Below are 25,757 nucleotides of genomic sequence, written 5' to 3' on the forward strand. Positions count from 1 at the left end.
TATGTGCAGTTGTCACGGCCATTGTTGCTGCCCCACTCATCAACACCACTCACTCATCAAGTTGGCAGCACAACTGTTTGATTATGATGATGACAACTAATTGGCAAATAATCATTTAGTCTTAGAAGGGGGTGGGGCATTTGGGGAATTTAATTGGATAAAAATCTAAGCAGGTTTATGTTCCATTATTGAATCCTTTGACCCCCGTCTGAATGCCGAAACAGTTGGCAGACATTACATTGACAGCATTTGGAAAAAAAAGTGTTACTCTCTCTCAAACAGTTAGAGTTTAAAATAGTCTAAATGTGAAGTTATCTTAGACCGAGGTGGATAAAATAAAGATATCTTCATACAGCTTGTTTTATAATTACACATTTGGCACTCTGGGCTGAAAATGAATATTAAAATCATTATAGTGTTTTCTTTGTTTACCTTTGATATATGTATTTTTGTAGCTGTGCATACATAAGAAAAAAAGAGAGACATTAATTATAAAACAGACTGTATATATGGAATGAAATAAGGTAGGTCACAAAAAGTGTTGAATGGGTTTGTGGATTTGTGACTATATTTCACTATATGAGCCTGGGCAAGTACAGTATGTTAGTCCCTTACATTTTGTGTGATCCTCTAAAGAAAACACCTAAGGTGAGGTAGCATGTGATCTTTATTCAGGTCGACAAACTGCCAGTCTGGCAGTGTGAAACATGCATGTTTTAGTTTGGTGAAACTGTTCTGCTCCTCAGACATCCACAGGTGAGGTACTTCATGGCATTCATGCTGATGTGCATGAGCGTCCCCATATTGAAGAGCATGTGGTAGAAGGCATGGACAGATAGACCTCCAGTTTCATCAGCATATTTCAGTGCTACGATGGGCGTGTACATACGGTTGGTCAGATTACGAAAACGTGGGCTGCTTGCTTCGATCACTTTCTTGGTGCACTACAGAGGATGGGCAGAAAAAAAAGAAAGCAAAAGCAAAATTGCACTCAAACTCAGATTATCAGATAAGATACAGTGAGGCTGAGTCTGCTGCTTGAAACTTACTCTGGCGATGTCGTCAGGTGTTTGTCCCATAACCTCAAAGATGTCAATGGAAGAAGGAAGGTAGACATTCTTGAAGTAATGCACTGTGTCAGGATCAGCACCAGGACACTCCCTCTGTTTCACCTCCTGAATCATCTTTGCCTCGAATTCTGTGTGAACTGGACCCGGCTCAATCAACGACATTCTGAGGAAAGAGACAATTGAGCTCAACTCAGCAGCACATAAACATTTTTTGTTTGAAGATTTAAACCACTGTAATTCAGGCGTCTTTTTTTAAATTAACTAATTAAACATTGCTCTTGAACTTCAACTAGGCCTAATTTTGGCTTGTGTCTCCGATTGTCATTAAGTTACACATTTGTCACAACCTGCTAATAGTGCAAGGACAGAGGTTTACTTGCAGACAGGAATGACAGAGGCTCCATTCTAACAATGCCAAAATTATTCTGAAGCTGTTATTTTTCAGTTAACAAGTTGCATATTGAAGCGTTAAGTCAAAACAAGCTGCAGATGGTATTTTTGGCTCTGCAACTATTGAATCAGATAAAAGAGATTAAGTGTCAGCGTAGTTTTATGAAATGGTATTGCTGTGGTGATAACGATGGAAATGTGGAACTCACGTGACATTAAACTTCAAGAGCTGCACAGCCATACTCTCACAGAAGCCCTCAATGGCAAACTTGGAGGCTGCGTACACGTCATTAAACACCACACCTGCACAGACAGAATGATCATCAGGCAACATGAAAAAAGACCTGCAGGAGAACCCCATTAGCCTCCCTGTCCATCACCCACCAATTCATCCATCAAAATGCAGCAGACAACCCTGTAATTTTGTCCTTGCCCCTCCTCGGCTCCTCTCCCTTCATTTCTCTCATCACACCTCCCTCTCTGCTCACCTTGCAGTCCCATCACGCTGCTGACCACAATGATGTGTCCTCCTCTTCTTTTCTTCATATCAGGCATCACCTCCTTTATCATGCGGATCACTCCAAAGACATTGGTCTCAAACACATTCTTCATCTCTTCAATGGGGATGCTCTCCACAGGACCCACTAGGCCAATACCTGCATTATTGACTGGTTAGGAGAAGAGGAGGGAAACAAAGAAGATGGACCGTTATCAGGCTCACTCTCAGTCATAGCAGCAATCATAAGAACAGCATGTTTCATTCACGTTTACTTACTGAGGACATCCACGTGTCGATCTTTGATGCCATTAATACACTGTTTGACAGACTCATCGCTGCAGACATCGAGTACAGCCAGAGAGAGAGTTTTGCCATAGGCTTCCCCTGCAGCCTCAACCAGCTTATCTTTACGTTTCAGATCACGCATCGTGGCAATGACTGCACAGTAGGATGACAAGAGAAACAACTGAGGTGTTAAAAAGAGATCATTTAAATTTTAAACAATTGTCTTGACATACAGTATATTGTGATTTTTGTGATTTTGTAGGCAGCGTTGCATGAACACGAACATTCAATTAATGTTGTTCATTGAACAAGTTCTTCTTTTTTTTCCGTGAATGTTGAGCTAAACGAGTCAGTTTACAAATTGTGAACATTTGTGTTTAACCCTAACCCTAAATGTACATACGCATATATACATGTGTTATGTTAACAAAGCCTTCTGGTCAATTCTTGTCATAGGAACAAACGTTTGAGTGAAAGGTGTAAAGGTCATGGAGAAGAGTGAGGGAGGATTGACAAATGTGAAGTCAATGAGCCAAAGAAAGGTGGGCGAACACACACACACACACACACACACACACACTAAGGTGTCCCATTCTTTTAAACATGATAAATCAAGAATGCCTTGAGGGAATCTCTTCAAATTTGGTGCAAATTTTGCAGTTGGCCTCAAAGATGAACTCATAAGATTGTGAGGGTCAAAGGTCATGGTCACAGTGAATGCACAAATATGTTTCTGGTGCCACTGTAACACTGAAAAACAGAACATGCAATACTTTTTGAGGGAAATTGGCAACTGATACTTTAACCTTTATCTGTTGATGAAGCTTGTGGTAAAACCTTTTACAATTTTCAGTAAAAAAGAGAAAAAGATGATATATATTTTTTTAGATTTTCTTTCCCACATCTAGAATGTTATATAAATCTGTAAAGTATGAGACTGAAACTTAATTAGTTAGCAGAGGCATACAACTACTGTTTGGTAATTCTAGTTCCTGAAGTTCTGAGAGTAAATTAAGTACAAGGCAGCACTGAAGATAACCTGAAGTAGCCTAAACATAGACTCTTGGATTATAAACAGCCTGAAAGCTGTTTACACATGAGCATTAACATCGTGCTTGTGCTCCACATTAAAACTCTACAAGCCAGGTTATAATAGTCCTAACCAGGTCTACTTTGTGGCTTTAGCTGTGGTCTACTGTCCTAAGAGCGACTTATGGTTTTATGTTTGGATCAGGGACATAATGTATAGTGAGGTTGGAGCTTAACAGGTCCGTTCAAACCTCGGTGATATTACAACACCCCGCGGTTTGAGCATACCAACGACGTCTTCCTCCTGTGGATCCTCCAGCTGCATCTTTACAAGCTAAAGCCCCTTAAATAAATCATTTCCACTGACCGTTTTCAAAAGGTCAACATTCTATTGACATGATTACATTATGTAACGTGAGTGTTTTAATGAATTTCTCTGACTGATGGGGAAGCAATAGTTTCACATCAGTTTCCACACTGCAGATGAGTCAGTTAGCAAACAGATGAGACTCCAGCGGAACACCAGCAATGGAAGGAACTAAGTAAATAATGTGATAGGAGGACAAATTAAGAGATTGCAGTAAAAGTAAATCACCCTCTTTATTTTAATCTTTACACTGGGAAACACAAGCATGTCAAAGTGCTGTTGTGCTATGTGTGTTGTATTAAAAATACACTGTGCACCTCTAGTTTGCTTTAAAAAGTTGTTATTAATAACAGATATATTGTGGGAGAAAGCAGTCTCCATGGTAACACGTAGCAAGCTGTTTTCCCCCTAATATTAGCTCTAATTTTGAGTGATAAAAGCTGCTTCATGTTTTCCTGCCACATTTCTGTCATAAAGCATCTGGTTCTACATAATCTGTTTTCCAGACCTCAGATATTCTTCAGCCAGTGACACAATCTGATTAGTGTAATTGACTGCAGTAGACTGAAAGTTTTGTAACTCCATTAGTGTCCAAGAAAGTTTTTTTTTGTATGTGATAAATCCACACCCTATTGTTCTGAGTTATGGCTGCAGTTACAGAATCCGATTTGTTTTTAAAAAGGCAGGTGTCTTGAAACTATTTCAGACTAAACAACATTAAAGAAATAGTAAATGTTATCATTCATGAAGCCTCTTTATTTAACACACATGTGGCCTGAGTTCCCTGCAAAATGTTTGATGTAGACCCTTCTGATGATTCTTTAAAGTTCTAAACTGTGACCTCAGACCTTCCTCCTTCGTATTGAATCTAGATGATGCATGTACATGTTTATTTTATGATTTTAGCTACTGCAATTCAGTCATCAGTTCACAGAAACGCTGGCTTTAAAGTAACATTATGAAATGCGTTGGCAAATTGGACACTCTATATTGACCATAGCTGAGAGTGGATGGTTGTTTGTCTCTATGTGGCCCTGTGATGGACTTTTTCACCCTATGTCAACTGGGAATAGCACCAGCGCCCCCTGCGACCCTCATGATGGAGAATAAAGTTGTAGAAGTTGGATGGATGGAACTTTCTTTTGTCAGTCCCTTGAGGAGACTTACGAGAGGCGGGGTACTGTTCTAAAGCTCAAAGAAATGTTTTCCGGGGTCACTATTCCACCTAACAGCAGCAGCATCCCCCTCTTCCTTTTCGCCATGTATTATGTATTATTTACAGTCCTCGTCCATTCATCCTTCCCAATGTTCATAATCCGGTCTGACACTGGAAACGTGTCGGTCAAGACCAAATCGCTTGAAAAGATTGACCTGACCTGTGGTCAGGTCAAGATGACAAGACATTTGTGGCGTGTTTGCTACAGTGACAGCAGGAATAGCAAAAGTCACATAGTAGTGCTTTAATGCATGAAGTCATATACTGTAATACTGTTATGCAAGCTATTCTCCAGTCTTTATGTAATCAGTAGGCCATAGATTCTACGGATAAAGGAGTAGGATTGATAGTATTAATAAAGCAAATAAAAATAAACAGTAATGTCATTTTAATTTTTAGCTGTCTGCAATTAAATTATTGCTCTGCTCTGTATGCATTGACAAGATACATATTCAAACCATGTTCATGTTCATGCACACACACAGAGTGCACTTACCGTGATAACGCTTCTGTTCATCATTTGCCAGCATCACAGCCATCCTCAGGCCAATACCGGAGGAGCAGCCTGTAATCAGCACCACTTTCTGTCCGGGACTCGCCATGGCTCTGCGTCCTCTCACCACTGCTCTGCTGGCAAACTGAGGCACCAGCAGACAAGCTCAGCTCTGTGGGATGAGAGGCGATTTGAGGTTAGACCACTGTAAGAGGATAAGAAAGAGGAGGACAGGGTCACATGCACTGACTACACACAGGATTATCCACTGGGTCTTACAACAGTCAACTCATATTTCAGTCAATAACCAACACATATAATTATAACTACACAATTTTGATCATCCAGTTACTCTGTATGAGTTCTGTTTTCTAATGAACAGAGAAATATAAACTGTAAAGAACCGATGAGGTATGTATGTTGGTATGTAATGAAGTTACATACCAACCTGTCACCCGCTGCAAAGTGGTTTGGCGCCACCCAGTGGTCAACATTGTTATTGCTACAAATGAGTACACTGCATTGCACTACTTCAAGTTAGTTCTTTACAAACCTGCCTACATCACACATGATGGTGCTCGAGGATGTTTTTTTGCCTGTCGTTTGTCAGATAGAGAGAGAGTCAGAGAGACTGACTAATAATAAGGACTGACAAACACACACACTTTCTCTCATGCACACACACACACACACATAACACACACTTGAAAGTACCAGTAAACCTGCCAGTCATGAGGTTAAAGGCAACCTACCTGACACTGGAGGAAGGAACTGTGGAAATATGTTTGGAATCTATTTTCATTTTGGCTTCCTCAAAAAGAGTCAGTCGTAAGACTGTGAGACTCATTACTATACACTACTATGTATTTCATATATTTTTATCTAAAAACTGCATAGTTTGTTGGATACAGTTGGAAACACTTTTGGAAACACAGTTCCTATTGAGAAGTTGTTTTTAAATACAGTTTTTGCTGTGGGTATAATGTAGTAGTTATATTTTTATAGACCAAGTGTTGTTGCACTCAGATTTCCTCTGTGCATTTAGTTGCATACTCTAGATATATTAAGAATTGACTAGATGTAGTGATTTAATTCCTGCTCATGTTATTCCCAGTATGGTCATAATTTAGCCTGAGTGTCAGTAAGTGTCAGTACAGAGTAATGTAAATGGAAGCTGAAGCAGAACAGGGGAGACCTGAGGCTCCACATGAATTTAGGTATTCATGTGTGGATGTATACATGTGTGTGCATGTGCTGAGGTCAGGCTCTCAGCCTGTTTTCAGCCATAAACTTCGCTTGAAACGTCTCTGACACATCCAGCTGCTGGCCTATCCTGACTTTTCCACATTAGAGATAACAAATGATCAGAGAGAATAAAGTTAAAAAAGCAGAGATTACACTCTTGTTACTTTTCTTTTCTTTAAAAAAAAAAGCCTATAGGACAAATGTGGTGTGTTTGAAGAGAGACTGTGGTGGGCAAAGACAGACAGGCACTGGAATTTGGAATCTGCAGCAGCATATTTTTATTAGTTGGGCAGCACCGTTGTCCTGTCCTAGCACGCTTTGTGTGTTTATGTGAGAGAGAGAGAGAACGCAGTAAATTAATGAAGCACAAGCGTTCATTGTTCATATTGAATGTATAAGATTAGTTGGAACACGGAAAATGTTACTTACTCATATCAAACATCCTGAGATTTTATTTATATTCATTAAAGAGCCACTCTCACATGAGCAATTATATTTATTTGTTGATGTAATGACCGACTCCTTCAGTTTCTTATTGTCTAGGGATGCTGTTCCTGATGCTGTTGTGATATCAACGTGCTGATGAAGCTGAAGAATTGTACATACATTTAATTTAATTTTATTTGTATTTAATGTGGACCCCAGGAAGATTAGCAACCACCATTGTGGAAGCTAATGGGGATCCAAATAAATAATAATCCAGGTGCTGGCCTGATGGCAAATCATTTAGGGCTGCAAAGATTGCTATTTTGAGAATTGCTTAATTGGGTAAAACAAGATTTTTCAGCTTCTTAAATGTGAATATTTTCTGGTTTCTAAATAATTTTGGTTTGTGGACATTTGAGAACATCATCATTTCAAGGTTTGGGAACCTTCATTTTTTATTTGTTTTATTTTATGGACCAGCATGTAATTGACCCCGCGACCCTCACGTGGAGAATAAAGCGGTAGAAGATGGATGGATGGAAGTAATGAATTCATTTAATTATGACATTTTATGAAAACAGCAATGCTAAATTTAAATTATATTTCAGGTTTTCATGTCATACATGGTTTACCTGCTTCGCCATTTTGTTTCTTTCTTTTTTTAAATTCCCCTCCTGGTGATTTTGATCAGTATCAGACCGATACTGATCCCTATATCCATTATATCAAACACCATGCACACGTGCACAGGTATGTGTGCCTGAAAATTCGTGCCCTTGCACATACATACAGAGAGAGAAAGAGAGAGAGAAAGAGAGAGAGAGAGAGTTCCTTAAATCACTCAAACAACATTGTTGTAAATAATTACCCACGCAGTAATGATGTTACTGTGCAGCTCCCTCTGTGAAGGGAGGGGTCATCCAGGGGAGGAGGAGGAGAGGGGAGGCAGGGAGTGAGGGAGGAGAAAAAGAAAGTGAGGAAAGTTCTTTGCTGGTGAAGAAGGGAAGACCATCCAAGATTAAGGTTTTTTTTTCTCCCCTCCGCTAGTCTCCCTTCTTCATCCGTCCAGCGTGAAGAAAAGCAGCGCAGAGAGGAGTCCAGGTCTGCTGCACATCATCATCGCCCATCATTCAATTAAATGTGCATATGCACGCTCCTAATTGGCAGCTGGTGGAGTGCACGTCAAAGACGCCCGAGCGCGAGACTGTTGCTACATCGTTAACGCTGACTCGTGCACAGCCGACGTTCCTGTGACCGCAGGTGTGCGCAGTACTGACCGCGGCATCGACAACTGTAGATGCCACATGATGGGTCAGTGGAGCCCAGTGCGCGAGACGTGGCTGCTGTTGGCGCTTGTGGCGGTGATTCACACCTCATGGGCAGGTAGGCTGCTTTCTTTTTTAGTTTGTAGATAACTCCCTGGATTCAATCATAAATATTCATGTTTTTTGTATTATTATATTCGCTGTAAAAGTAGTGAAGTTAAAAGTTATTGTACCATGGTTCCTACCAGTTATCACCACCTGCCCTCCAGGCTTTCCTGGGCTGATGAAAGCCAAGTTTGAAAGTCTTCCATGTGTCGTCCCCCCCCCCCCCCCCCCCCCAAGAGTAGCCAGTGCTTGACTGTTATTGGTACAAACACTATACATTGCATTGATTTTAGTTTGGTTATTTACACCAAACTAGTGTCACTTTTGTAAAATCACAAAAAGTAAGCACTACAATTAAACAGTGTACTAAAGCAATCTTCAATTTCAAGATAAAACCAAATAAGTTAAGATACTAACTTATTAGACACTATTTACATATCTAAATATATCTAGATTTCTTTAACATGCAAAATTGTTGGGGGGGGGGGGGGCAGCCACTAAGTTCACTTATCACTTATGCCTTGGGCCGGCTCTGCATCTATGATATCATTTCAATCCATGATAGCAAACACACTCACTGTAGATCATTTGTGCATCTTTTCACACACACACACACACATACATACACACACAGCCTTCAAACATCTCTTGCCATTTTCTACACAACATCCAGAAAAAAACAGGCTTAAGTCTCTTTTTTGACATCTGAATTTGTCATGCCAGGTCATGCTTGTTGAACTGAGCTGCCTCGTTCCTTCTGGGTTCCCTGAACCCACTGCACATTTGCTAGATAGTGAAAAGACATAGGCCTATATGTCTAGACTTGTTCTGCCATACCTACTGCATCTCTCTGCTCTGTTACAGCAGAGTGCAGGATATTTAACACTAACAGTTGGCTAATGGAGAGCAGGCTGCGGTAAATTAAAATGAGCTGTGCTCAACTCTACTGGTTTCACATACTGTAGGTACAGTATCCCATAAAGCTGCACTTCAATCATATGTGGAGACTTTATGGGCTTTTAGAGCATGGTGTCACAGATGTATATAAAGATAATAGCTTGTGTGCATCAGTATCCTTTGCTTAAGGACTGTGATGTCTTGTTTTGTGGTTTTAAAGAATGATTAAGTATTGCTCAAAGTGTCAGTCTAATGAAACCTGCCTTCTCCAGTTGGCCCAGACTTTAACCACAAGGACAGATCAGAGTAAGACTTTTTTTTAAATATTAAATTGAGATTCAAATGTATTTTTTGACTTGGTGGTATGCATTTGTTTTTAACAACAATATTAAAAAAAACAAAAAAACATTTATTTTTGCCTCTGTCAACAAATCCCTCCCTCTTTGTCACCAGGCAACACTAGAACAAAACACCATTATACTGATACATACAGAGTCACTTGGAGCTGATTGGATCATTGTGTGAACTCATTTGGCAATGGCTCAAATACAACAGACATTCATTTATATTTAAAAGTTACACACCACAGCTTTAACGGCTGTTTCCAGTTGAATACTCGTTGCAACCAGTCGTGACGTCACCTAGAAGAATTTGAACTCAGGTTTTGAAGCACCCTGGATTGCAATTTGATCAGTGCCATGTTGATTTTTTTGCAAAAGGAAGTTCAGAGGTTTCACTTGCAACCAGGCTCCTATTGAGGGATATAAATAATCCCTCGTGCTGTCCCCCTGGTGGCTATTTAATATATTTTTGTTGACGTCCTCAGGAGAAATGGAACTGCAACTTTTTTATAAAGTATCTATGGTCTTATAACAAGAATTTCATTAAGAGCTGAAGTTTACCAGTAACTCATAGTTATTTAAATTTTAACATTAGCCAAAAGAAGTGCCAATTATTTTAACTTAGCATTAAGATCATAGACATATCCAGAATATTAAAAGGTCCAGAACAATTGCTAAATTAACCCAGAGGATGGTTTATTTTGTTTGTCACATATGATAAAAATCCAATCTAACAAATAAAAAATGTCTTTAAAGTATCACATTGCCCGACAACACATCCTTCACCTTAACTTAACTAAACATCTGTTGTTTTCCTCATTTGATGTCTGTTGATTTTACAAGTCTACATCCACTTGCTTTAGGCAGGACTACACCAGTAATTCACTGAGTCAGCGAGCAGGTGACTTGGCAGTGACTCCACCATGTTGCTTTCACCTGTTGAGATGTTGACAAAGCTGAAAAGTACCCAATATTAACTAGTACCTGCCTATATGGACAGTACTAACACAAACATCTGGGTCAAACCTCACTTTCTGTGAAGGTCATTACTGAAGTGACTAATGTGACTTCCAGACCTGTAATGTCATCTCGGGTCAACCCAGGTCAGTGTGTGTGAACCCTGTAGCATCCCCACACCTGGTGGCCAGAGAACACATTCTTGTAAATAAGATTTATTTCTAAATCACCCTCCAGGTAAAGAGAAAGACAGGCAGCAACTAGGGCTGCAGGATATGACAAAAACGTAAATTCAATATACTATGACTTGGAATATTGCAATGGGGATACACCAACAAATTCATATTATGCATATAATAAGTACTTGGTTTGGTTTACTGCTAACATAGACCCAGACAGTAAGAAGCCCTTGCTAACACTGAAAATAAATAACTAAATAATATTTTTTATTTTTCAATTCCTGCAACATAGTAGAAACTGAACATCTTGATGCCCCCTTAAAATATTAACTTTAAAAAACATCCCTTACTACATAGTTTGTTGAAATAAAGATCTTAAAAGTTGAATTTTAAGTAAATTTACTAATTGCAATAGTCTAACCTATCTCTGCTCCCAAGTAGTTGGGCTGTGAAGGATATTGCAGTATGACAGGGGGTTTAAAAACAAAAAAAACTGCTAGCTTGCAGTATAGCAAACCTTGCAAAACAATAATCAAGCTTAATGGTATGTTCTTAACCAAACAAAACTAGCACAATCTACGTTTATTGCTCTTCAATTTGTCTTTGCGATATACATATCTTACAATTGTAATGACTGTAATTTTGGGATTCTCACTGTGTGATAGCCTTGAGCAAATAATCATGGTATCACAGTATTGCGATTATAGCTCTGAAGTGTCACCTCGTTTGGAATCATACCAGCAAAACACAAAGCTGACTGACTAATCACACTAACCATGAGGGGGAGGAGTCATGATACTCAATGCCGCACACAACCTGAGTGATTTCTGCACTGTGTTTTTTGACGAGTCATTAAAAACAGCTCATTCTTGAGGCACGGTATGAAACTTTAGTGGTTTTATTGAAACCAGATTTGGGCCCATCACGTCCAGCCCAAACAGCAACAATACACATATGCATAATTCCTCATGTATCCTGTTACTCTTGAGCACCTGCACACACACTTTCACCCCACCTGCTATTAAATTGTCTGTCAGTTAAGAGTAACGCCTAACTGTGTTTAGCTCCTTGTCAAGTGTAGTCACACACCTGGCTGTCAACAAGTTGTCAGTAGCTCATCGTGAGTTATGATCAGAGTCATCCGAGCAATGTGGTCAAGTTACGGTCAAGCCTTCCCTGCCATTGTCTGGCCTTAAGTGTTTCAGAGTTAGTGTTTTTATGTAACTTGTGCACTCAGCTGACCTAAGCATTACATATAGCAAGTATTTGCTCGAAATTAGATTTTGAATTCACCAGGATCACCTGAGTAAGACGACATAGGCTTTGTGTTGTGTGTAGTATGCTAGTTCAGTAAATGGCTTGATGGTTATTTATAGAGCTGCAACAATTAATCGATTAAACGATTGTTAATCAATTACTAAATTAATCGCAAACTATTTTGATAAACGATTAATCGGTTCAAAGCTTTTTTTCGTGATTAAAACAAGATTTCCTATTGTTTAAGCTTCTTAAATGTGAGTATTTTCTTCATTTATTTGCTCTGGATAACAAAGAAATCAATCCAAAAAGTGAATCATTTTGGTTTGTGGACAAAACAAGACATTTGAGAACATCATCATTTCCAGGTGTGACGAACACCAATCAACATTTTTAAAGGTTTTCTGATATTTTATGGACCAAATGATTAATTGAGAAAATAATCGACAGATTAATCGATTATGAAAATAATCGTTTGTTGCAGCTCTACTTAGTTATATGCATTTGTATGTTAAATTAAATACAATAAACAGTAATGTCACTGTTTTGATTAGCTTGAAAAACATTTATTTAGCCACATGTTATATTATTTATTATCAGTAAAGTTAAAACCAGGGGTGTCAAACTCATTTTAGTTTGACACCACATACAGTGCCATTTGATCTCAAGCGGCTGGAGCAGTAAAATTATAGCATAATAACCTAAAATAAGGACTGCAAAGGTTTCCCTTTGTTTTACATTTAATGAAGTATCTTTTCACAAAACATATCATGAACAACCTCACAATTCTTAAGAAAAACAATGCTTTTCAACAATATTATGCCTAAGTTTACCAAATTTTACACATGTGCATTACAACTTACAGATCACCATGAATGTACAAAGGCGCAAAACATTTTGCCACAGGTATCTGGAACTGAAAAATATAGTTTTTCACATTATGATTACATTGCAATCATACAATGATCCACCAGGATGAATGGTGGGCTGTTTCTGGCTTGTGGGCCATGTGTTTGACACCCCTGATTTAAACCGTAGCACAACATGAAAGATTTAAACGATTGCAGAGGTCTGCATCAGATGAGAAATCACACTCTTCTGGCTCCGCCCCAGTCATTGATGTTTCGGCAGGTGTTCTTGATTTGAGGCATGATTGAAAAAACATGATGTGACATCACATTTTGGAATATGGCCAGAGGTGCAACATAGTTGAATTTTTCAACCCAGGTGTAGCTGTGTACCATGTGGACCCGTGTGCAAATCAAATGCTTAGTTATTTTCACTCACGTTTTACTTTATTTTCAGTGTTGTTGTTGTGCTCTAGGGTCTGGAGGAGGATTTCCTGTGACAGCCCAGATAGGTCAAAGTGACGTTTGCACTAATACACAACAGGATGTCCCAAAACTGCAATGTTTCAGAGCTGCAGCCTCTGCTCTGTTGCCAGGTTCATGATGAATGGAAGGCTGTTTAAACAGCACTGATATTTCAGCCTGGTTTTCATTTATAAGTTAGTCCATCTTTAGTTTTGAGTAACATTCATCGCATTGTTTACACAAGTAACTTTGAATCCATGTCATTCAATCCAGTGGATGATGAGTTTGTTTGTATAAATAATCATGTATCTAGACATTTGCAGGAGGAATGGATGCATGGTGGTGCAGTGGTTAGATTGTTCATGGTTCAGTTCCTCATTTGATAAGGGACTTTGATATCAAACTGCTTCAACTTAAAGTCTGTGTTTAGGAGTTTCTATTCAGGTACCCCAACTAATCACACTAATGGTTTGAATGAACTTGGGTCTTATGAATTTAAATAATTTTTTAAGTTTGTCATTCTCGTTCTTGCTTGGCCCCCCGTCAATATCCTCACAATCACAAACTTAATCTGTGATAATAATGTTTACCTGTGCTTGGATTTAAGTACATCTGTTTCTTGCAAGATGATAAACGTTAAAGAAACAGCATATCTGTAAGGAGAGAGTGTTGATTGTGCATTTGTTTTGGAGGAGTTGGTTCTTTTACTGTTTTCCAACAAGCCATCTTTACCAGAGACGAAGCCAAGCCACAGCTGTCTCAAGTTCCTGATTAATCCCCCCCAGGATATGTTGGATAATGGATTCTGTTAACAGCTACAAGGACACAATGAGGCAAGAATGTGAAGCAGTGATTCTTTTAAGCAAGAGTCCAAGTCCAAGGTTGACTGTTGAATGAATTAATCATTTTTCTCACAGTAAAGCACTGTGATAGTCAGTCGTGTCAGTTTTTGTGTGCTTTGGAAAGACCACACAAAGTCTGCTGTTTAAATGGAAGTTTTTGTAGGTGGCACTTTAGCAAAGTTGGATAATGGTTCCATACCCTTAACTAAACAGTGTGTAGAGTCAAATGATAGGTAATTGAAAGTTTGAGCAGAAGTTTTTTATGCTGATTAGAGTAGAATGTCTGAAGGCAACACAAGTGACAAAACCACGACTGAAATTTAGACATTTGAGTTCCAGTAGCGTGTTTACATTGGGGCAGTATGACATTTGTGTCATTGTGGTGACATGACTGAGGAATGATGGACAAGACTTTGTGTGGCCTTTGTAACAGTTTGTAACCAATAACACAAACAGCATATTTGAGCTCAGATACGATAAGAGTGCTGCAAGTGCAACTAACAATAATAAACTTTGTCAAATGACCTGCCATGGTTTTTTTTTATTTAAACATAAAGTCATTTTAGGGCCACACGGTTGGTGTAGTGGTTAGCACTCTTGGCTTTGCAGCAAGAAGACCCCGGTTCAAGACGCAGTCGAAAACAAGGGCCTTTCTGCATGGAGTTTGCATGTTCTGTTCTCCCTATGTGTGTGTGAGTTTTCTCCGGGTTCTCCGGCCTCCTCTGATAGTCCAAGAAAATGCAATATGGGGATTGGGTAAATTGGACACTCTAAATTGACAGTAGGTGTAAGAGTGAAAGGTTGTTTGTCTCTATGTGTCCCTGTGATGGACTGGTGAACTGTCCAGAGTTTACCCCGCCTATCGCCCTATGTCAGCTGAGATTGCCGCAGCCACACCCTCATGTGCAGGATAAAGTGATAGAAAATGGATAAAGTCAGTTCGGCCACAAAATAGTGAAAACTGTCATACACAAATTCACTGAGTTGACATCTTAACCGCGTGTCTTTGTTTTGTCCAACCAGTTGACATTGTTTTTAGGTATGGATCTGTTTTCCTTAAGTGGGACAGTAAAACAGCTTTGTGCCCTGAAACCCAAACACACTCAATTTGCAATTAATTAAATATTCGAATCTGAGAGGCTGCAACTAGAGAAGTATGACAGTTTTTCCAAATAATTCTTCACTTAACTTAACTGCAGTTAAAGCAGTGGGTAGATTTAAAATATGGAATTATGGAATTAAATTGTAAGATGTTTGTGGTCTGTTTTCACAGTGTTTTGTGTTTTAGGTTTTTTATTATATCTGGTGTTTTTTATGTGTTTTCAGGGCAGATGCTATACTTGTTTTTTGGGCAGGTGCAATGTTCATCTTTTTATTGTTATTTATATTCTGTGAATTTATGTTTTGTTGGCTGTTTGTTGTCTCTGTCTCGCTGTGTAATTTTCTGCAGCTGTTGTAGCATTTTGCCTAAGACAGAGTTCCCTGTGGGGACAATAAAGTACATTTGGATGATTGGATTGATTGAACTGTACTGTAATCCCCTGACTTTTCTCCTCGTTCCACCATGAGGTTCACATTTTTGGTTTTGGGTTAAATGCCAACATTTTGCAATGGCATTTATTGTTCTAACAGGTCTTAAGTGATTGCCTCACCTCACCTGTATCTCCCTCCATTATGTGTTTTTTCTAGTGAAAGATCTCAACAGCAGTTGATTCCTTACCGTGGGATTGTGTACAGACATTGCTTCCCATGAGAATGTAGCTCCAGCTCCAGTGCTTTAAGAACCATCTGATGCTTTCTCTAATGGCGCCACAATCATAATTTGTAGTTTTGAATTCTACGTTGCTACAACTTAATTATTGAATGGTTTCTTCAATTGAAAAATTGTTTAATACTTTGCTTAAAGTGCAACTAAACCCTTAAACCCATTTGTTTTCAGTTGAAAATCAGGAGTATTTTGCAATGGTCTTTGTTAATGCAGATGCAGACTAAGACAATAATTAAGTTTTCTTAATGTCATGTAAACACATTAGTCCGTTTACTCCAGCATGTATATGCTTAGTTGGACTGGAGTCAGGGACTTGGTGTTCTGCGCATGCACCAAAATTCCCTCATCGGCCCAGAAGTAGAAGACGACATATAAACTGCAGTTCGGACAACACAGCAACCTCAAGAGCCATGTTCAATCTAATTTGTATCGTGATTAACATGTACAGCAGGTACAAAATGTACAGAACCACAGCACGATCCATCTTACCGTCCATCTTGCCATTCTGTGTTTTTCTGCGACATAGGTCAACAGGAAACTAATTCAATACACACTAGCTTATAGAGAGATACCGAGCCTTAGTGCGATTAAACTGTGCATGTAAACGTACTGACTGGTATAAGCTGGTATGGAGCGACTGTAGCTCAGTTGTAGTGAGTGAGTCGTCATTTAACTTGAAGGTTTGGCTTCGGTTCCTGGGGCAAGAAACAATTTGTGAATGGCAAAACTTTAAAGCAGTGTATAAAGCAGCTTTGTGTGGTCATTGAGACTAGAAAAGCGTTATATAAATACAGACCATTTCATCACCCTCTTGTCCAACCAGCACGAGGCTCGTTGGCTCACACTTTCCCCCATTTTATAAATGCTGGAACTGCTGTTTTGTCGCTGCTCTCCCTCACTCAGCCAACGTCTTGGCATTTTACAAAATCAGGCATTGGACAGAGTTATTTTCAGAAAAGGGAGTTTAGATGCCCTTTAATAACCAGACACTAGCAAAACTAATGATATTTCAGTGAGCCTCAGCTGCTTGTAATTAGTGTGAATTAGCCAAATGTTGACAGTCTGTACAAAGTAATTATGTTTAACAATATATCTTCTTAACATATCATCCCAGTGCAATACTACTGTGTTGACATTCATGCTCACAGAGCTGCCATCCTGGATGTGAAGACTGTTAGACTGGATACATTCGAAACAGCAGTTAGCACAATTTTCAAAGCATTTTTTTCTGTATTATGCTTTCCTAAAAATTGAAGTCAGACTTGTCCTAGTTTGCAGCAAATACTGCTGACTCTGTGTTGTTCATCCCTTTTCAGTACCAGTCAAAAGCCACCTTAATTTGTTTGAAATTAAACCAAGACCCACCACTAAGACTAGAATGAGTAGAGTCAGGTTTAAATAACAGACTTGAATATGTATAAAAGCATGTATAAATCAAAGATGATCAGTTAACTGATAGTCCATGGAAGTTTTCAAACTCATGCTTCGGTTTGCGAATTATGTTTTTAAAATGTCATGCAGACCACAAAATATTCAAAGAAAGTACATAAATAAAACTTAGATGATAGCTGTTGTTTCTTTTTTAATCCTATTTTGCACTTTGGCATGGAGTGTCTGTGGCCATAAATTTTCTTATGCACAAATTAGGCACTCTCTTTGTTCTCCAGAATCAAAGTCTCTGTATGATGCAACATCCAAAAATAATAGAGCACAGAGCCACATAAAGCAAAGTGTAGCTGTCTGAGAAGGGCTGGATTCCTGTGACTGACAAATATTGATGCAGACTTTGATCTGTGTTGAAGAGGAAAGGGTTGTGGGGGTGAATGTGTGTGAAAACCTTCGATGTCCATTTGGATCTCAAGGTGAGAAGTGCCACAAGTCACACAGGTTCCTTGAATGAGATAAGAAGCACATGTCTGTCTGTCTGACTGTCTGTCTGCAGGATTCTTATTCCCTTTTGTCTTTAGCTGGATATATAAGTAAATGCATGTGCGTATGCATGTGCACTGTACGCACAGACAGACAGCAGGGTAGATTATCCAGTGTGACTCTTTGATGAGAGCCAGCTGAACTAAGTAGGAGGAAAGAAAACATGTGGTCCCTCCATCCTATTCTTGCCTCCTTCTCTGTCCTTCTCATCTCTTCATCTCTGTGGTTTTCAACACCTCGTTATATTGATCATCTGGTTCACTCTTTGAGGAGATCCATTTTAGATGTGTTACAGAGAGGGATGCTGCAAAATAAGGGTGAGCTGGGTAAAAGAGCTAAATGAGTGGAATGGCAGACTCCTGGGGGATTTGTACCCCTGTGTGGTGTCTGTTTTTTTTGTGTGTATTTTGGTGCAGTTTTGTGGGAGGCTCGCCTAAACATTTGTTCTTGTTTCTGCAGAAGGCATGTTATTGCATTCTTTGCCATTACTGAGATAATGACAGACTAATCACAAACACACGCAAACACACAGAAAATGCCCTTAAACAGCTTTTAGACATACACATAACAAAAAAAACCACACACACAAACACAGACACACATCTGGTTTCCAGACTGCATTTATCTATAGTGTTAACAACATGGCATTCATTAACTTTGTCTTTTTGTGTGTCCATGTGTTGTTTGCATCTGAATCAGATTCAGTGCTCAGTGTGTCATGTGTGAAACCGTAATGAGAGATGGATCTCTGATTAAAGACACAGACTTCCACTTCACTGCTTCGTATTTTTGCCAGCTGGCAATTTGTTAATGGATGTGTTCAGTTCCGGACATGAATTTAATTGACACCCATTCAGACTTAGAGTTGCATATTGACCCCATTCACACGTGGTATTATCATCTGTCCGGAGTGATCTGATCATGTACAACGGTTCCGAGAATTTAATTGTGTGTTACCACTGTATCTTCATAAGAGACCACAACGATTATTCTGACCGTTATTTGTATATAGTTTCAATCATTTATGTAAAATCTAAGACATAGCTCTACATTTTAATATTAAACTTGCACTAGAACGTGTTACTGCTTGTTTGCGCAGAATGGGCTTTTTATCACTGTTGACGGATAGTCTTACGTGGTTTTCATATTCCCGTAGCAGCCTCCGCATTAAAACCACCACTTTTTTTTTTTCACCGTGGTGAACAAATGCGGCAAACTTGTCACTTCCAGGGAAGCTGGGCTTCCACAATAGTGGATGGGGGGGTGGGTGGTGCTGGGCTCCTGCATGATGATTGGAGGAACTGTCTGAAAGGCGGAACCAGTTTTTGATTGACAGCGTTGCAGAAACATACACAACAGCGTATAGCGTAGAGTCTTTTCTGCCTCAGTCCTGTGTGGATTTTGTGAGGGAAGTCTATAGACAAATAGCCGGCCGTTCTTGGTGATATAGACCTTTTACACTTGTACATATACACTGTAAATAAAAACACTATTATAGCATTTCAGTTTAGTGTTTTCTTCTAATTCCAGTTGTTCGTTTACAGGATTTATGTAAGAATTTATGTATAAATAACTAAACCTGAAATTAGCTTCCCCTGTTTCAAAGACCAGCAACCGCCACTGCAGCAATATATAATATAAAACAAACAGGATACAAAATGTTACAGATACAGAACCATGAAGGTCCTGTCGGGGTGCGGGGATCACTAACTCTCACTGTCAGACAATCCTTCAACACACCGGCAATGGTTTCTGTCTGAACCTGCCCCCACTTCAGTCTCTGAAGCAAAGCCAAAGACTCATTCATTCCGCCTTTACCATTTCTATGCTATTTATTCCTTCTGATTTTTTTTTGTAGCTTGAACTTAAAACTCGTTTTTTTTAGCTGTGCATTTGCATAAATAAAATAACTAGAAATGAGAGTAACAGTGATGTGCTTCCTCAAGAGGGTGGGGTCAGGAGAGAAATAGGTATGATAAACACTCTATAATACACTGGGTCAATATGAGCGCTATTGCCATTTTACATGGAAATACCCAGGAAAGAACACAAACATTTGGGAAATGACAGGGTACTATAGTTGCATACAAATATAGTTTCAACAAAGTTATTTCCATTCTAAAATTAAAAATGGTCAAAAATGACCCACTTGCAAGTTCTAATGTCAATGTGTCCTCACATCTGATCACAAAAATCACATTCCCAGGTGGTTTTAGGCTGCGTGTGGCCACATTCCTGGCCATGCATGAATGCAGTCCATCCTCAGTACATAACTAGAGACCGCCTCCTCATTTTTCAGGTTTTTTACACTAATCAGCACTCTTACATTAATTTATTTGCAGCCACTGCCACAATATTAACCCTTATATTTTCCTTTTCCTAATGTTTAAAACTTATTTTATGTTAAACTAGCATGAGTAGAGCTTTGATATTCACACAGACACACGCACACACACACACACATAAAGGACAGGAAGATCCATTCATATGTGCTCACAGGTGCATCAGGACGCATGTAAATGTCAGGTGTGAACAGTGGTACTTAAAACTGTCTGCATGTGATCAGATCACTGAGGGCCGATGTAAATAACAGGTCTGAACGGGGCCACTGCATAGTTGCATTTTCACAAAGCAGTAGAGTACAGTGCAGTTTGCCATAGTACTGTACAGTTTGCAAAGGTAAGCTTCGGGTTTCATCGTGTGAAGGTCAACTGTATCAGCTATGTGAATAGCTGAGGTAGCCCATCAATAAATTCAACTCATTTGAATTTAAATTGGCACAGTGAACACTGCTGAACGCTGACAGTCAAGGAAACATTAATACAAATGGTCTTGAATCCTCTCTTTGTCATAATGGTCAATATGGTAATATTTTTTTTTTTTTAATTTGGATTTTGTTTTTTTCCCATTCAACTCAGTCGTCAAATCAACTTTGCAGTGTGCCTGGCTTTACCCTATAGTAGGTAACCCAACAGACGGGGTTGCGTATTTTGGCACCCTTTATTAATAATAATAATAATAATAATAATAATAATAATAATAATAATAATAATAACAATAATAATAATAATAATAATAATATGGAACTAAACTGTATCACTTAGCTGATGTGAATGTTCCCTCATAGTGCTGTTTTGGGTCTGCACTGAAACTGTTCTCGTTTCCTCGTTGTTTCAAGTGATTTGTTGTCAGTCTGGTCCTGTTGAAGGTGAAAGACATGATAAGTTAAATAGAGTTCAGTTGACAAATTTAAACAATATGCAGTACACTCAGAAAACTCCTTTTTTGGGTTATAATTCTGTTTGCCTTGCTGGATGTGATTAGGAACACTGAGCAGCTGTTTGTTGTGGCATTTGTTTAAAAAAAACAAAAAACAAAAAAAAAACAAGTCCTCTATCCCATTCATGTTTACAGTTTTTTTTTTTTTCCAGTTATAATAACCCTGGATTAGCAAAGTAATTGCTGCGATGTCAAAATTTGGCACCAACAAAAGAGAAACGGAAGCAGTCAAACAGTTAGAAAGACTAAGGCATGTCAACAACAATAGCCAGTTTTTATGATTAAAGGTAAAAGCAGAATGTTACTGTAACCAAAACTATTTCATGTTATCCATCTAAGCAAATGCTGAACCAGGAAGCCTCAAAGTAAACTGTGAAGGATGTTTCCAATTGACATTTTGGGTCATAAATTTACTTTTCACCTTTCCTTCCTCTCTAAAACCTGTCTGACCGATGTCAGTGAGTTTCCCTCAAAGGTGAATTATGAAGAAATCAATATTCTGTATTTGTGTACAGTTGAGAAGTTCACTCTTGTTGATCCTGTTCAAACTGCAGACACTCTGCTCTGTGTCGAGGGCTGACATACTCTGCATGTGTGTGCATGTTGACCGTTTTTCCCCCCTCACGTCCAAGTTTAGAGCAGCAGGAATTGATTGAGAGCAGCACACCCTCTTGTGTGTGTATGACTTAGTATACTGTATGTACATTTGGTGTGTGCATGCTCATGTCAACATGATGTGGATCTTGTATTGCGGTTGTGTTGTACATACCCACACACGCTCACTCACACAGCAGCAGCTTAGCAAAAGGTTGCCTTATGTGTTCAAAGGCATATACAGTTTCCATGTCTCGTCTTGTCCTCTGCTGCATTCAGATGTAAGTGCTGCCAATAGTGCTGTAAAAGTGCTGCTCCATATGCATGTCTTGACTCTACTGTGTGAGCCGACTTGTGGCAAAAGCATGTTAGCAGCTACAAAGCTCGGCCCTGAGGGGCACTGAGCTGAAAACTGTACCCTGCAGATATAAAAACATTACTCCATTCATTAAGAATGGGCTGAGCAAGTAGATTGTCACCATTTCAATATCCATATGCGCAACATGGATTTACAACAAGAAGGTTGTTAGATTAACATATATGTGTGTGTGTGTGTGGGGGGGGTGGTGGTCTATTTGTGTGTTCACGGCGGTTGAATGCCAGACTTTTCCTTGGCAACCAGTACAAACTCTAAAAACGAAACACCAGCTATAAAACATGTTAGTTGCTGAGCGTCAGAGAGGCTGGTAATCAGATCTATTTGAAGTTTGGACAAAATGAATTTGACTGTTCACTCTTTTTTTGTGTTTGTGTTTGTCTAAGCTTCATATTGTAAGTGACAGATGCAGGAGTGGTATCAGTCTTCTTACATATTTCTCTGCAAATATGCAAATATTTGTTCAGGTGTCTCTATTTGTCTCAAAAGTCCTGTGTCAAATCAGTTATCAAATCCATTTTGAGCAACTAATCGACTTAATATTAACTTTTTACAGCAGGTCAGAATAACACTGGAGGTTTTAATAACATGGTAATAGCTGTATCAGGGACTCATATAATGGCAAGCTCGTGAAAGACAGAATTACATGTTGACAGTAACGGCAGGCAGGCAAACACACAGACACATGGATAAAAAAACAAAAAGTGGGTAACGAATACATCTGCTGTACAGGCTCCGGCATAATGCCAGCCTCTCCGTGCATATGCACGCATGTCATGTGTACACATGTGTGTATGTGTGTGCATGTGTGTGTTGAAAGGTGAGAGGCAGATTAAGGGGTTGACGTAAGCCTCAGAAAATACGTGTGAAAAGGAGCCACACCAGTCGAGACTTGCCCATATGCCCTCCTCTCCTCTCCTCTCCTCTCCTCTCCTCTCCTCTCACATACAATCCATTATCCCTGTCGTTTTCCCTCCTTACCCTTGTCTCTCACTTTTCACTTTCAGTTCAATATGTTGTGCATTTTGTCCTCTGTCCCTTCCCACAGTTTAATGTGTTACATCCCATCCTTTTTTCTGCCTTGTCTGAGCTGTGGCCATCGTGTCGGTCCTCAGAAGATCCCATGTGTGCGGTGCATATGTTCCTGTCTAAAATACAAACTGTAGTTGCATATGTTGAATTCCAATGTCTGTTTTGCTTTTTGCTGTTTCCTTTGTGTTGTGCTGGCCTGAGTCATTGTCAGAACACATGCATCCTTTATTGCTCTCTGGTATTGATTTTTACTGTGTCATGCAGCCTGTTGCCTGTGTCAGTGCCCAGATGAGGACTATCATGTGATTAAACCAAGCTTCTGCAATGAGAATCACAGCAAGAGAAAGAGAGAGAGAGAGACTCAGACCACATAGTATATTTCATTTGTTTGTTTAAAAGATTGTTTAATTACAGGGCCCTGCAGCACCACCCACACGTCTCAGATGCAATGTGATAAAACAACAAACAGTTTTGTACATTTACAGAGGGGTTTCATTTTGTATATTTCGATCATGTTCGATAGCTTTGTTTCTCTGGTTAAGAAATGTGCAGGGGACTAATAGTGTCGGTCTGCTGCACCTGTTGCCACGAGGAAGTTTTCAGTTAGGAAAAAAAGCTAAAATAAGCCAAACAAATATCTGTTACGGTGTTTGATTCATAGTTAATTGAAACAATAGTTTTATAGAGTTTTTAAAACCAATCAAATCAATATTACTCATGCCTTCGTGCCTTCATGTCTTGGCTGTTGCAACTCACGTTCAAATGTCTTCAGATGAATAGCAAACTAAATGGTCAGTGCTGTTATAATAAAGCATCAGGGCAGAAGTGCACCTCAGATTCACTTGTCTTCACAAAGACTCCAACCATGTCTTCTCTAAATGATGGACATTTAAAATCATACGTTGGCAAAACTTTGTAACATGTATTTATTTTAGTGCCAAGACAATTGTTTTTATGATTCTTTAAATCCTTGGTTGATGTCATCAAAACATTTTTTTTCCTTACATCATCTTGTTGTAGGATTAACCTAAAGAGATGACATATAACATTATCTTTGCTCTTTGTATATTTTCTATGCAAGGTGTGAAAAGTGTTTATGTTCAGCAGTCATTAAAGACTCTTCATACTGTGAAGTAGCTGCTCGGTTACCCCCCGTAACACGATCAAACCAAGGTCTTTCTCTCTTTCGTTGCCTAAACCTTAAATGAAGGTTGCAGTGACTCCTGACCTGCCTGCCAACACCCAGCCAAATCACCTGTAGTCATTTGGCTGGGTGCTTCAAAGTTTGTTGTCTGTAAGCTTAAGGTTAGGTTTCCACAAGTCGCAAATGGATGTGACATCATCCACATGCCTCCAGAATTCAGATTTGGCTGGCACTTCCAGGCGCGTGTTGGACGATACCAGCTGTCAATCACACTGTTTTTGCTTCTAAATGGAAACATCATTTACAAAATTGACATCATGGTCTATTGAGGGAGACCTACAACTATAGATTGAGATACTCAGGAAAATGGTTACTGATGTTATAAATCAAATGAGCAGTAGACTATATTTCCCATAGACATCTATTCGTTTTGCTACAGTTGAAGTCACCCCTAGTGGCTTTTAAATATACTTGCACGTCCTATTTTTCCTCAGTAAGAATCAAGAAGAACACATCTTTAGATAGAGGCTTTGTTTACAACAAAGCAAACTGTAGCTTTAAACTGACCAATTGACCCTGAGACTGATCTGTAAAAACCATGTGATCTCTCATCCACAAGCATTGGTCCATTGCCTGTTCACCTCGGCCTTTTACATACTGCTTACCATACTACTCCGTTCTGTTGCCTGTGGAAACTTATATAAAGTCAACATCTAAATGAGTCATGAATAAAGGTGCTGTGAAGCTGCATCATCTAACTCATCCATCCTCTTGGCCGTTGTTTGTCTTGTTTTTTGCAGCCAACTCCATTGATGTGCTGAAGCTCCTGGAGTTCTCCGAGGCCATGGAGGGTGTTTCGCTGGAGGCAGGTCTGTGCACCAGCAGGAAAGACAGGGAAGAGACGGATCTCTCCTTTAAAATTGACAAGAAAATTCAACTGAGTGCGCCCACCAAGCAGCTATTCCCAGGCAAGTTTTAATGTTGTCTAAGTTTATTTGACACTAAAATTGACAACGTTCATTGAGGGCCTTTGTCCTAATACGTATTTGTGCATATTCCCACCAGATTCGCCATTCCCTGTGAATTTTACAGTGATGACAACAGTTCGAGCTGCAAAAGGCTCCCAAGTCTTTCTGCTTTCCGTGTATGACCCACAGGTACGCACGCACGCATGCATACATACTACATCAGGCTGAACATATATTTTAAATGTACAATAGTCTCCACCATTCATTCTAACCATGCCTCTAACACGTTATGCCATCCTCTTTCTTCTATGCTCTGCGTCTCTTAGGGCACACAGCAGCTGGGTATAGAGATTGGCCGGTCTCCCGTCTTCCTGTACGAGGACCATGAGGGTCAGCCAACTCCCGAACTTTACCCCACCTTTAAAAAGGTCAACCTGGCTGATGGCAAGTAGGTAACTACACACGCAAACAGAAAAGCACATACTTTTGTT

At 39.4% G+C, this 25,757-nt stretch overlaps 2 protein-coding genes across 2 annotated transcripts in view; one reads left to right on the plus strand and one right to left on the minus strand.

Moving 5' to 3' along the window:
- Positions 1 to 131: 131 nt before the first annotated feature.
- On the minus strand, positions 132 to 5,482 carry LOC131466859 (retinol dehydrogenase 8-like). Its single transcript, XM_058640413.1, has 6 exons — positions 5,353 to 5,482; positions 2,236 to 2,397; positions 1,949 to 2,128; positions 1,670 to 1,763; positions 1,050 to 1,233; positions 132 to 944 (listed from the first exon to the last, which is right to left on the minus strand). The coding sequence occupies exons 1-6, from the start codon at positions 5,456 to 5,458 to the stop codon at positions 717 to 719; spliced, it is 954 nt and encodes a 317-aa protein (XP_058496396.1). The 5' UTR covers positions 5,459 to 5,482; the 3' UTR covers positions 132 to 716.
- A 2,523-nt stretch (positions 5,483 to 8,005) lies between these two features.
- The window catches only part of LOC131466880 (collagen alpha-1(XI) chain-like), a 46,128-nt gene continuing 28,376 nt past the window's right edge, over positions 8,006 to 25,757 (plus strand). Inside the window, exons 1-4 of the mRNA XM_058640451.1 lie at positions 8,006 to 8,403; positions 25,099 to 25,266; positions 25,364 to 25,455; positions 25,593 to 25,714. Of these exons, the coding sequence (XP_058496434.1) occupies positions 8,325 to 8,403; positions 25,099 to 25,266; positions 25,364 to 25,455; positions 25,593 to 25,714 (461 nt within the window). The 5' untranslated portion in view covers positions 8,006 to 8,324. The remainder of the gene's footprint in view (positions 8,404 to 25,098; positions 25,267 to 25,363; positions 25,456 to 25,592; positions 25,715 to 25,757) is intronic.

The sequence above is a fragment of the Solea solea genome, chromosome 10, assembly GCF_958295425.1.
Source record: "Solea solea chromosome 10, fSolSol10.1, whole genome shotgun sequence".
NCBI classification, from domain to species: domain Eukaryota; kingdom Metazoa; phylum Chordata; class Actinopteri; order Pleuronectiformes; family Soleidae; genus Solea; species Solea solea.